The sequence below is a fragment of the Silene latifolia genome, chromosome 10 (assembly GCF_048544455.1).
Source record: "Silene latifolia isolate original U9 population chromosome 10, ASM4854445v1, whole genome shotgun sequence".
In the NCBI taxonomy this organism is placed as follows: domain Eukaryota; kingdom Viridiplantae; phylum Streptophyta; class Magnoliopsida; order Caryophyllales; family Caryophyllaceae; genus Silene; species Silene latifolia.
In genome coordinates, this window is record NC_133535.1 from 117,090,114 (window position 1) to 117,103,568 (window position 13,455).

The 13,455-nt window shown below is 38.0% G+C and overlaps 1 protein-coding gene across 1 annotated transcript; it reads right to left on the reverse strand.

Annotated features, from left to right (window-relative positions):
- Window positions 1–1,986: 1,986 nt before the first annotated feature.
- Window positions 1,987–3,538, reverse strand: LOC141608100 (uncharacterized). The gene is made up of 3 exons (XM_074427452.1): window positions 3,081–3,538; window positions 2,756–2,851; window positions 1,987–2,635 (listed from the first exon to the last, which is right to left on the reverse strand). The coding sequence occupies exons 1-3, from the start codon at window positions 3,536–3,538 to the stop codon at window positions 1,987–1,989; spliced, it is 1,203 nt and encodes a 400-aa protein (XP_074283553.1).
- Between the last annotated feature and the right edge of the window lie 9,917 nt (window positions 3,539–13,455).

Here is a 13,455-nt window from a genome sequence, read left to right on the forward strand (position 1 = left end):
CCTGAGTTAAGAATCTCTGCTGCACAAAAATCCAGGTGTTAAAGTTGTGTTTAGGTACACATACTCTATTCCAGACCATAGGCACCCAGTCCTTCTTTGGATGAGAACCAAGTAACCAATGATAAGCCACCTGTATAGAGTATTTTCCATTCCAAGCACCATTCAAGAAACCTGGCTTAAGAATGTCTTTGACTTTGCAAATTTGTCTCCAAGTCCAGCTGGAATTCTGACAGGGTTCATACATCCACCAGTCACGTTGCTTTATATAAATGTCATGCACCCATTAAACCCAGAGACTGTCCTTCTTCTTTTGAATCCACCAAGCATACTTACCAAGCAGAGCAACATTCCAAAGATAAAAATTAATAATACCCAATCCCCCATATTCCTTAGGTAAACAACAAGTCTCCCAAGCTACATGAGGAGCATGCTTAAACTCAGCATGACCTGCCCAAAGATAGTTCCTGCAGATGGTCTCCACCTTATGAAGGACTCCTTTTCGCAATAAAAAGATCTTAGCCCAATAAGCATGCAACTGAGTCAGGACTAACTTGACCAAGACTAGCCCCCCCCCCCCCCCCAGCATAGCTTAGGTGATTAGACCCCCATCCTTGAATCCTTGACACAATTTTGTCCACCACCCTATTACAGTCAGCAATACTCGACCTCTTGGGTGAAATTGGAACACCCAGATATCTGAATGGGAACTGCCCCAATTTAAACCCAGCAAGCCTGACAATCTGGGAAGCTAAATTGGCATCAACTCCATTCAAGAAAACATCTGACTTGGCTTTATTCATACACAGACCTGATGCTTCAGAGAAAGTCAGGAAAGCTCTCAAGACAATTGTGATAGAGTCCACATCAGCCCTGCAGAACAACAGCAAGTCATCTGCAAAAGCAAGGTGGCTAGGCTTCAATCCTCTACAAAGAGAGTGATACTTGAACTCAGGTTTCTCAGTAACCACTCTGAGGATTCGTGTTAAGTATTCTAAGCAAATAGTGAAGAGTAAAGGAGACATGGGATCCCATTGTCTCAATCCCCGTTGCCCTTTGAAATAGACAAACTGTGACCCATTCAGAGAGATGGTGAATGAAGGAGTGGTAACACACACCATTATCCAATTGATCATCTGAACTGGGAATTCAAGAGTAACCAGCATACCCCTAAGCAAGGCCCATTCAATAGTGTCATATGCCTTTTTAAGATCAACTTTTAGCATAGCCTTAGGTGTGCAACATTTCCTCTCATAAAGCCTCACCAAATCTTGACAAATGAGGATGTTATCAACAATCTCCCTATCTTTGACAAACGCACTCTGATTCATACTAATGAGGTCAACCAGCACTCCAGAAATCCTTCTACAAATGATTTTGGAAATACATTTGTAAATGACATTGCAACAAGCAATGGGACGAAAGTCTTGGACAGACTTGGGACAAACCACCTTAGGAATTAGAGTAAGCACAGTGGCATTAATTTGCTGAAGCATTCTGCCATTAGAAAAGAACTCCTTCACTACCATAACCACATCTCCTCCAATAATGTCATAAGCATCAACAAAGAACCCAGCAGAGTAACCATCTGGGCCAGGAGCCTTCTCCACAGGAATATAAAAGAGGGCCTCCGTAATCTCAGCCTCAGTCACCTGCTGCACCATAATATTTGCTTGATCAGAGGTCACTACTGTACCTCTTTTAACAACTGCAAGACATACCTAAACCACTTGAGTAGAGCTACCTAAAAGATCCTGCTAATAGTCAATAAATGCTTGTTCTATGGTAGCAACCTCCGAACAGACCACCCAATGCATATCATTAATTTTGAGAACTTTATTCTGAGCACATCTAGCCTTGATAGTACTATGGATACCTAGTGTTGTCATCAGCTAAATTAACCCACTGAGCTTTAGCTTTCTGTGCTAAGAACAAAAGCCTGGCATCATCAAGCTCTTTGTAGGTCTGAGCTATAACTCTCTCCTCAGCTTATAATAGCACATTCCTGGGATCAATGTGCAGCTGCTTTTGGATACTTTCAAGTACCAATTTAGCAACCATAGCAGTATTCTCAATATCCCCATACCCATTATTGTTCAACTTTTTCAGGGGGTGTTTCAAAGTTTTAAGCTTCTTGACCAATTGAAACATACAGCAACCTTGAATAGGCTGCCTCCAAATCTCAGTGACAATGTTCTTAAAATTAGCACTCTTCCCCCACTTATTAAAGTACTTAAAAGATCCTTTCCTTCTCACAGTGTCCTCCCCTAACTCAATCAGACAAGGACTATGGTCATACAGCTCCTCTGGTAGAAATGAAACAACACCTGTGGGTCCATTAAGAATCCACTCATCATTGGCCAAAACTCTATCTATCCTACTGAACACTCTAGCATCACCCTCTTGCTTGTTATTCCAGGTGAAGTAGGCACCAGTAGAGATCATATCATACAGACCACAAACATCCACACAATTCTGAAACTCCCTCACCTCAGAATCAGTAACCTGAGACCCTATTCTTTCATCCAAATAAAGCACATTATTAAAGTCTCTCATTATGAGCCATGGACCATTGACAGTAGCTTTTAGAGATATCATAGAATTCCAGAGATAGACTGTATCTGAATCTTTATTACACCTATACACCAAGGAACAGGTCCATTCAAACCCAGCCATCAGATTAGTAACCAAAGCATGAATGACCTGCAGCTCCTTCCTAATGCAAGTAACAGTAAATTACGAGGAATCCCAAAGTAACCAGATTCTACCACTATCTTTCACCTCACTATTATCAATTATTTGCCAGGGACTACCAAACCCAGCGTGAATTCTATCTTTATTCTTAATCTTAACCCTGGTTTCAACCAAACCAAACAGGCCAATTTTATTAATATGCAAGAATCTTCTAATATCACCTTGCTTATTCCATTTATTAAGACCTCTTATGTTCCAAAAACCTATATTAACTATGTTGAAGGATTGGTGATCTCCCCTTCCCCATACTATTCAAAATAATTTATTTCAAGGATTGCTGAATGACCTCTAACACAGTAGGTCCTCCTTGACTACTGCCCCTCCCTAACCGAGACATGCGATGTACCAGACTTCCTGGTGAAGCCATCACATTACCTTTGAAAGGAATGGGTGTAACAACAATAGAAGGATCAAGCTGAGGCAACACCTCTGCTTCCTGCACATTCTCCACACACTGAACCTGAGGAACTTCCTGTACAGGAATAGTAGATGGTTTTGCTGGACCTTGATCTTTAGGTCTCCACACTTTATGATTAGGCTTCTTTTTCATCTCAACAGCTCGTTTCCTATACATAACAGCATCATGCCCAATTCCTGAACACTGAGAACAAACACGAGGTTTCCATTCATAAGAAACCTCCTGAATCTGCACCACATCCTTATCATCAATGAATTCTATCTTATCAGGCAAAGACTGTCCCAGTTTCACTTCCACCATGAATCTAGCATATTCCAAGTAATCCTTATTCTCAGTAGCATGATCAGGCCTAATAGGTTTGTATATCATGCAAACGATCTTAGGTAAGGCTTTTCCCCAAAACATAAGTTCCAGGTTGTAAAGTCTCACCCAAATTTGCAACAAATCAGGCTTATCGTTCACACATCTCACATCAGGCTGCTAATCTCTAATAATAAAAGGCTTATTATCAAAGAACAGCTGCTCAGATTGAAGCACCTTATCCTTATCCTCTTGTTTACTGAACCGAACAATACAAATTCCATTAGCTTGGAACGCAACCTTATCAAGCGATAAATCCTTCCAAATTCTTCTTACGAAGCCATCCATAACATGATTAAGAGGATTAGCTCCCAAAACAAAGCAGAATACAGAAGAGGACCAAAACTCAAGCTCACCTTGAACATCCCCTATTTCAATTTTGACGCGAGGTTGTTCCGATTGTCTACCTTGTTTCGCTCCTACTGTCTGCCATTCCGTATCATCAGTAACTGTAATTTCCGGTGATGAAATCACTTCCTTATTCATATTAAACGATCGTAATTCCGCTGCCTTCGAACTCTCAGCTACAATAACTTCCACAACAATCTCACTTAACTCTGTATTATGTATCACTTCATTTTACCCTTGCTTAATTAGTTATTACTTTACTCATTTACCATGATTAACTTTGCTAATATGATTGACACCTTCATTAGCATGTTTACCATTGTCATGTGTGAGTAGTCTTCTAGCTAGGGTTAATGGGGGATTAGGGAAACTAAAACATGGGGGTAGATCCATACTTAATCTAATATGTTTTCATAAGATTGCTTGCTTGTTGTAATGTCAACTTATGCACATGTTATGCTTGATAAATTGCTTGATTAACAAACCTCGCATGTGTACATCTCTTATCTATTCAACAAGACTTGTAAGATATAAACTAACTTGAGACATATTAGACCATGCATGAAAGTGAATAGGAAGAAACTAAGTCGACTTGTAGGCGTTGTACAGTCTTTGACCGAGTCGGCTCCGGGACCCAAATCTTCCTAGGAATCGTAAGACAAAAACTAACTCGATTCCACTGCAACAATAATTTACTTCCAACTATGTAAACATGTTTGTATGATCACCACCATGAATCCCCTATGAACCGATGATACCCTAGTGCCTTAATTAATTGTTTACAAACCCCCACTTTACTTGCTTGTTTCACTTTTATTTCTTTACTTTTCAATGTTAAGTAGCTTAGTTTGTTACCCAAATCTCAACCCAATATTGTGACACCCTAAGACATAGCTCTCTATAACCGATAACTTTATTCAATACCCATCCTTTGGGATTCGACCTTTACTTACCACTCTACTAAGAATAGTTTGTCTAGTTGATGTGAACATTATTTGCACACATTTAGTCCCCTAATTGAGCCTATTTTGCATACTATTATAACATTCCATAGCCATTTTATCCGTCAAATGCTTTCTATTTTGCTTTCCTAGTGCATTTCGTATGTTTTGTAGGAAAGAAGATGATAAGGCGGAAATTCTCGCCTTTCGTGCATATTTGGAAGCTTTTTGATGATATTGGATGGACTAGTATGAAGAGCAGGCAAGAATGATGGCCAAGTATGTAGGAATAAAGAGTATATAGGAGGCTCATAAGGTTAAAAGCAAGGATGACGAGAAGGAAGGCATTGCATGAAGAAATCGCTCGAAAACCGAACCAAGGGTTGCTCCTTCGGCTCTGAAAATATGCTAGATGGAACGGCGTCGAAAAAAAAAGTGATCTAGGCTTTTGAATCACTCCAATAGGACTCCGGATGTGAAAATGACGTCCATTTTACAATCCGAGCTCAAACAAAGAAGCTGTCCGCCAATCCGCTCGTCTCGAGACCAATCCGCTGGGATTCCCTTACAGCAACTTTCGTCGTCTTCTTGTTCTATGAATGATGCGCATATTTTTCAAAGACCGGCGAAAAGGAGACCGGAGTCTCTCTTGAGACCGGCGATTCCCTACCCAACAATTAGCATTGTTAAATTACTATTTTACCCTTGCTTAACCTAATGATGCTCTACTATATATACCCTATTTGTAATAATCAAACCATCAAGTTTTTCATTAGGTTAAATCAATCCTTCCTTAGATTAGATTAGGAGTAGATTAGAATAGATTATCATTTAATCTTTCAACAAATTACACATTAATCTTTCCTTAATTATTGTTCAAGTTTATTATTGAGTAATTCAAGTTTATTATTGGGTAATTAGAAGATTATTGGGTTTATTGGGAGATTGACAACCTTCCATCAATCATCAAGTTCTTCTATTATTCTTTACATTATTATTTTGGAATCTCCATAGGTATAATTCTCAAAATCCTTGTTTTAATTATTGTTAATCTTTCTTACTTGTTCATCATGTTTGGCTTTGTTAGTATGATTGACAACCTTATTAACATGTTAAACTTGATCATGAGTGAGTAGTTACTTAGCTAGGATTAATGGGTAATTAGAGGAAATAAACATGGGGAATGATTCATGCTTAATCTAATATGCTTCCATAATTAATTTGCTTGCTTGTTGTGATTTCAACTTATGCACATGTTATGTTTGATGAAATGCTAAGCCTATGAATCCTTGTATTTACAACCATCACTTATCTTTTCAATGAGACTTCTAAGACATAAACCAACTCGAGTCTCATTAGACCATGCATATAGTTGGATAGGGAGGATTAAGTCGACTTGTAGGTGTTGTATAATCTAATCGATTCGGCTCCGGGACCCAAACCTTCCTAGGATTGTAAGATATAAACCAACTCGATCCATCACAACAATAATTGCTTGCTTATAATTTGAGAATATGTTTGTATGATCAATTCCCATGAATCCCCTATGACCCCATGACACCCTAATGCTTTTTATCAATTGTTTACATCCCTTTTAATTCATCTTGCTTGTTTACTTTCATTGCTATTTAGTTTAGTGATCTTCTACTTTAAACCCCAATTTTGACACCCTTAGACACCACTAGTTGCAATAGAAAATCTCATCTCAATTCCCGTCCCTTGAGATCCGACCTTTACTTGCCTCTTTACTAATTGTAGAGTTGTTTGTGAAGTTATAAATTGTGTTTTGGTCTAGGTGCTTCCAACGACAAGTACTGAAAACTAAACCTCTCATAAAGGATCACGACCAAAAATGGCGCCGTTGCCGGGGACGGTGTTGTTTATTTGAATTGTTCTTTTGTCTAGTTTTAGTTGTGCTTCTTTTTCTTGAGTTTTATTTTACTTGTTCTATTTCACATGCTCAACATGTCTACATTCACTTTTTGGCAATATGAAAATGAATCATTTGATAAATATGTTGCAAGATTTGAAGATTATATGACTCATGCTTGGCATCATGGTTTTACTCTTTCAAATTATGAAGCATGTTGTATTGTTTATAATGGCATGAACCTTGAAACCCGCAACTTGGCATTTCATTTGAGTGGTGGTAGAATTTGTGAGATGAGTTGTGAGGAATTTTGGGAATTTGTTGAGTTCATGACCATTCATTGTCTCAAGGAAACTATACATGACATATTTGAAAGTGCCAAGGAAGGTATAGAAGCGGTAAAAAGCATATTTCAAAAATTCATTGAGGAAAACTATGATGAAAATGAGATTTGTGAGGATGAGAAACCTTCCTATAACCTTGAGCCAATCCACTTTGCCCACAAAATTACCCTACCTTTGGAAGATGGAGTGCTAGATGAGGAGAGTGATGATGAGGAGGAGTACATTCTTGATTATGAAACTAATGCTTGGATGCCGTCATCCTACTCCTCTTGTGTTTCAATGAAATCAACCTCCATGGAATTTGATGTTAATGGGCAAAGTGAGAATGATATGGATGTGAGCTTGAGAGAAAACTCACCCTTTGAGGAAGACATATTTGAGGGAGACAATTGTGTTGAGCTTGGTGAGCCTTGCTATGACAACCCCTTTGATAATGGACCTTGTTGGGATGAGGAATATGATGAGGACATTTGGGAACCCCAAATAGACACCCTTAAAATCACCTTGGATGATAATGAGAGTACTTGCATTGAATGTGGTGATTTTGACTATTTGGAGGATGAGTTGAGTGAATTGCCAACCAACTAACCATTTCATGTTCCTTCCATCCATCATTTCTCTTATAATTTTTGTCATAATGTTCTTGACATGCTTGTTCGGTCTCTTACTTGGGCATTATTTCATTGCATAATTTTGTGTTGTTATCCATGCCTATTTATTTCTCACTCCCAAGAATTTGACCGACTTCTACGTGCTTTGAGTGCTAGTGATAATCTTCTATGAAATTGTTCATTAATAATCTTTGGTTTAATGGAGTTCCTCAATAACCATTAATTTGTATATATGCATTTATTATAGTTTGCTTTGTAATATTTCTCACATGATTCATGTAGATAGGTGCATATAGATTAGAATTTATGCATAGTCACTAATGGCCAAACCTATTCATTTCTACACTAGAAATAGTGTTTAAATCGGTTTGGGGAGGTTTGATCATAGGTGACCATAGTCTACTAGAAAACATGCATCATCTAGTGTAGATTGCATTCATTTGTTATATATGTCATATACAATTGCATTTAGTTAGAGCATGCATTCATTCATGTCATATCATTGCATTTGTACTTTATTTCAAAAAATCAAAAATTCATAAACATGTATTTCCTTTTTATTCCCACTCCTACATGTACATTGAGGACAATGTTCAAAATAAAGTGGGGGATGAGAATTTATATTCCAAAAATGCATAAAAATTGAAAAATTTCGAAAAATCACAAAAATATGTCTTTTATTTTCATAAAAACAAAATCCATAAAAATTTGAAAATTTCAAAAACCAAAAACATGTTCTTTAATTTAATAGTGTAGAATTGTATATACTTGTGTTTTTGTTCTCTTCTCACATAGATACAACACTACATTTGAGGCATTAGCAAGGGAAAATGAAGACCGCTTGGTATGATCACTCTAATCTCTATTTCCCTTCCATTTCTTTTTCATTATTCATATGAGGAGGATGTGCTTACATGTCAAGGAGGATGTGGTGTATTTTGTTGTTGTGGTTTCTGTATCTATGTGTTGTTAGGAGTTGCATTTAGTTTATATGACATACTAGTTGGTAGAAGCATATGCATTAGGATGTATATATGTTAGTTGCATCATGGCATGTAGTTTGCATGGTTAGAAAATTTTTGTGAAACCTTCTAATTGGGAAGCTTGACAAGTGTATATAGGCCCTAGTAGATGCTTTTTCTTCTTAAGACTTTGCTTGTTAGAATACTTGTAAAACACCCTAGGATGTGTCATGCTAGTATCCTTTGACCCATGGATTAAGGCCTAGTCAGAGTACATTGTGGTGTGATAACTCCTTGGCTACCGTTTATTCCAAGGTGACCCTTGAAACCATGCAACCATCATTCATCCATGTTCTACCACATTTTTCATCAAAGGGAATGGGCACAAAAAGAAATTGTTCAAAAATTTGAGTTCAAGAAAAGAAAAGAAAAGAAAAAGTTTGCAATTGCATCAAAAGAAAAGAGGAGTAACAAAAATGAAAACTCCTATGCTTCAAATATAAGGCACCCTCACTACATATGGGGTGACTTTGAAAATGTTCAAAAAGAAATGCAAAAAGTTGAAAATTGTCAAGTGATGAAATGCCAAAAATAAAAAAGAAAAGGCAAGAAAGTGTTCTCAAATGTTATATGCCACAAAAACAAAAAGCAAACTCCCAAATAAAACTCAAATTCTATCGATCCCTTTATCCATCGTATCCACTTTTGTGCATGGTAGAGAGGGGACGACCCTTCTTCTTATCTAGGCAAGAAGGGGAATTCCGTGATCCTCCAGTGTTTCTAACACCATAGGGAGTCTATTCTTGACAAAAGCATTTAACGATTGAGGACAAAGGTACCCTAGCTTGACACAACTTGGAGGTGATTTATTGGTATCCTTCTAAGCTTAGTAGTTTGAAGAAATTGCATCTATGAAGGAGTATGTACCCTTGAATTGCTTCCCCTTTAGATAATTTCCGCCACTTAGATGAGGAAAGTGGCTATTCTTTTGTAGATGCATCCATTACTTGATTTTGTGTGCTTTAATGATTGGATGTGTCGCCATTTTGGCAAGACTCACCTTGCCTTGCAAGAAGGCATCCTACCTCATGGTTGTCTTGTTGTGAGTTGAAGGGGCGGAGTGAGACCCGCTAATTATCTCACATCGGCTATATTATTAGGATAGTTTAAATAAAGGTCTAGTTTTTGTCACCTCTTTACTCAGGACGAGTAAAGGTTCGGTTTGGGGATGTTTGATGTGAACATTATTTGCACACATTTAGTCCCCTAATTGAGCCTATTTTGCATACTATTATAACATTCCATAGCCATTTTATCCGTCAAATGCTTTCTATTTTGCTTTCCTAGTGCATTTCGTATGTTTTGTAGGAATGAAGATGATAAGGCAGAAATTCCCGTCTTTCGTGCATATTTGGAAGCTTTTTGATGATATTGGATGGACTAGTATGAAGAGGAGGCAAGAATGATGGCCAAGTATGTAGGAATAAAGAGTATATAGAAGGCTCATAAGGTTAAAAGCAAGGATGACGAGAAGGAAGGCATTGCATGAAGAAATCGCTCAAAAACCGAACCAAGGGTTTCTCCTTTGGCTCTTAAAATATGCTAGATGGAACGGCGTCGAAAAAACAAGTGATCTAGGCTTTTGAATCACTCCAATAGGAGTCTGGATGAGAAAATGACGTCTGTTTTACAATCCGAGTTCAAACAAAGAAGCTGTCCGCCAATCCGCTCGTCCCTAGACCAATCCGCTGGGATTCCCTTACAGCAACTTTCGTGTTCTTCTTGTTCTATGAAGGATGCGCATATTTTTCAAAGACCGGCGAAAAGGAGACCGGACTCTCTCTTGAGACCGGCGATTCCCTACCCAACAATTAGCATTGTTAAATTACTATTTTACCCTTGCTTAACCTAATGATGCTCTACTATATATACTCCATTTGTAATAATCAAACCATCAAGTTTTTCATTAGGTTAAATCAATCCTTCCTTAGATTAGATTAGGAGTAGATTAGAATAGATTATCATTTAATCTTTCCACAAATTACACATTAATCTTTCCTTAATTATTGTTCAAGTTTTTTATTGAGTAATTCAAGTTTATTATTGGGTAATTAGAAGATTATTGGGTTTATTGGGAGATTGACAACCTTCCATCAATCATCAAGTTCTTCTATTATTCTTTGCATTATTGTTTTGTAATCTCCATAGGTATAATTCTCTTAATCCTTGTTTTAATTATTGTTAATCTTTCTTACTTGTTCATCATGTTTGGCTTTGTTAGTATGATTGACAACCTCATTAACATGTTAAACTTGATCATGAGTGAGTAGTTACTTAGCTAGGATTAATGGGTAATTAGGGGAAATAAACATGGGGAATGATTCATGCTTAATCTAATATGCTTCCATAATTAATTTGCTTGCTTGTTGTGATTTCAACTTATGCACATGTTATGTTTGATGAAATGCTAAGCCTATGAATCCTTGCATTTACAACCATCACTTATCTTTTCAATGAGACTTGTAAGACATAAACCAACTCGAGTCTCATTAGACCATGCATATAGTTGGATAGGGAGGATTAAGTCGACTTGTAGGTGTTGTACAATCTAATCGATTCGGCTCCGGGACCCAAACCTTCCTAGGATTGTAAGATATAAACCAACTCGATCCATCACAACAATAATTGCTTGCTTATAATTTGAGAATATGTTTGTATGATCAATTCCCATGAATCCCCTATGACCCCATGACACCCTAGTGCTTTTTATCAATTGTTTACATCACTTTTAATTCATCTTGCTTGTTTACTTTCATTGCTATTTAGTTTAGTGATCTTCTACTTCAAACCCCAATTGTGACACCCTTAGACACCAGTAGTTGCAATAGAAAATCTCATCTCAATTCCCGTCCCTTGGGATCCGACCTTTACTTGCCTCTTTACTAATTGTAGAGTTGTTTGTGAAGTTATAAATTGTGTTTTGTTCTAGGTGCTCCTAACGACAAGTACTGAAAACTAAACCCCTCATAAGGGATCACGACCACTAGTCTATAAATATTGTTTTGGTTGGTTAGCTTAGACAACAAAGTTTCGAACCGTACCAGAGTTATTTTAGGTGGGGGAAATTTGAAAAGATAAGGTTCGAAAGCGACACTCCACTAAACAAATCTCGTGTAAAACTGGACTCGATCGAGCACTCGGTCGAGTGTCTAGTCAAATCGATCGAGTGGGGCTCCACTCGGTGGAGTGAACAGTCACTCGGTCGAGTGACCGAGTTTCAGAAACCTCCAGCCTCACACAAAATTCCACTCGGTCCTCCACTCCACCGAGTGGGCTCCACTCGGCCGAGTGAATGGTTTACGTACTCGGTCAAGTGTTGTCTTTATAAATGTGAGGTATTACAGTTCCAATGTCCTCAAAACAAACTACCAAACTACCACCAAAATATAACCGTTCAAGACTCATCAGAAGCTATTAACGAATGAAGGTGACTCGTCGACCTCCCATCCAACCCGCATGCAAGCTAAAATACCAACACCTGCTAATCACACTGCTCCCCATTTGCCGGAAATATCAAATGGTTCACCACTGTTTTGAAAACATTGAACGGTCGGTATAATTACATAATCAACTACAACCATACAAATAAAATGCAACACAAGATACAAAATCAGATCCAACATTTCCAAACTTCGTAGTAACCAGTGGCTCTCATCGCAACAAGGCCCTGTCAGGTTACACATCACAATAGGTAACCACCCCTGCCGATGCCAAACTGTAGTGTGGTCATCAAATCCCCACTCATTGCAACGAGCAAACCCAAGCTCATTATTTTGCACATCCCCCTTGTGACGGAAGTCACAAGAGGCGAAACAAGAGGGTGAAACCATCTCCCGACATGGCTCACATTATCCAAACCAATATCTCAAACAATCGCAATCACAATACACAATACTACAATCACAACAATCACCCAATACAATTAATCACATAATTGTACTGTGTAGGGAAACCATACCTTATTCGAGAAATCCAAAAGCAAAGCAAGACGGTCTAGAACTGCTCCTCTACGAAATCATCACCTATACAATGATATACATGCTACTCGATCGAGATATATAACTAATTACTAAAATTCCCCCAAATGAACCATAATTATGGTTACATAAACTTTTAACAATAATAAAATTGATTAATGATGATAACAAATTACAAGTGCGATTGACATGACAATAAGGATCCCAAATGCTCAACTATTAAACAAACTTGCTTACGAGATAATTAGTATGATTAGAGAGGTGATTAGAAATATTTTAGGTACATAAGGTGTGATTAGCGAACTGACGAAATGTGTTTATAATCTCTAATTACTATAATCAAAACCCGCGAAATTACGACTCCAGACTGGGCACTCGGTTGAGTATACTCAACTAGACCGAGTGTCTCCTACGCTTGGCCGAGTACACCCAAGGCAGTAGCCTGCCTAAAACATACAAGACATGTACTTAGTCGAGTACAACCCACTCGACCGAGTACTCAAGGTCCAGAAAGGTGTAGTATTACACTAAGTATCAACTTCTCCTTTCATCTAAGTGTAGTCAAAAGTGTTTAAAGAGTTTAAAAGAAGCTTTCATTAAGCTAAAATTTTTTAATAGAAACCTAATCCACCCCTCAGCTCCCTCTCATAGGTGTTCTCGCCTGTGACTCTTCTGAGCCTTTATAGCAAAATTGGTTCAAAAAGGAAAGATAACTCTATTTCCAGTCGATGAAGAAGCACTGGATTTTGTAGGGAAAGAGAAGGTCCAGGAGGTCCTGGAACCACCCAACCCAGGTCGAAGTCGGTCATGTCT

Bases quoted from the DNA above. Each gene is read 5' to 3' on its own strand.
- LOC141608100 (XM_074427452.1), bottom strand. From the start codon at position 3,538: ATGATATACAAACCTATTAGGCCTGATCATGCTACTGAGAATAAGGAT. The intron at 2,852-3,080 runs GTTAGGGAGGGG...GGTTGAAACCAG, and splicing joins CTGGTACATCGCATGTCTCG to GGTTAAGATTAAGAATAAAG. The intron at 2,636-2,755 runs GTTACTTTGGGA...CTTGGTGTATAG, and splicing joins AAAGATAGTGGTAGAATCTG to GTGTAATAAAGATTCAGATA.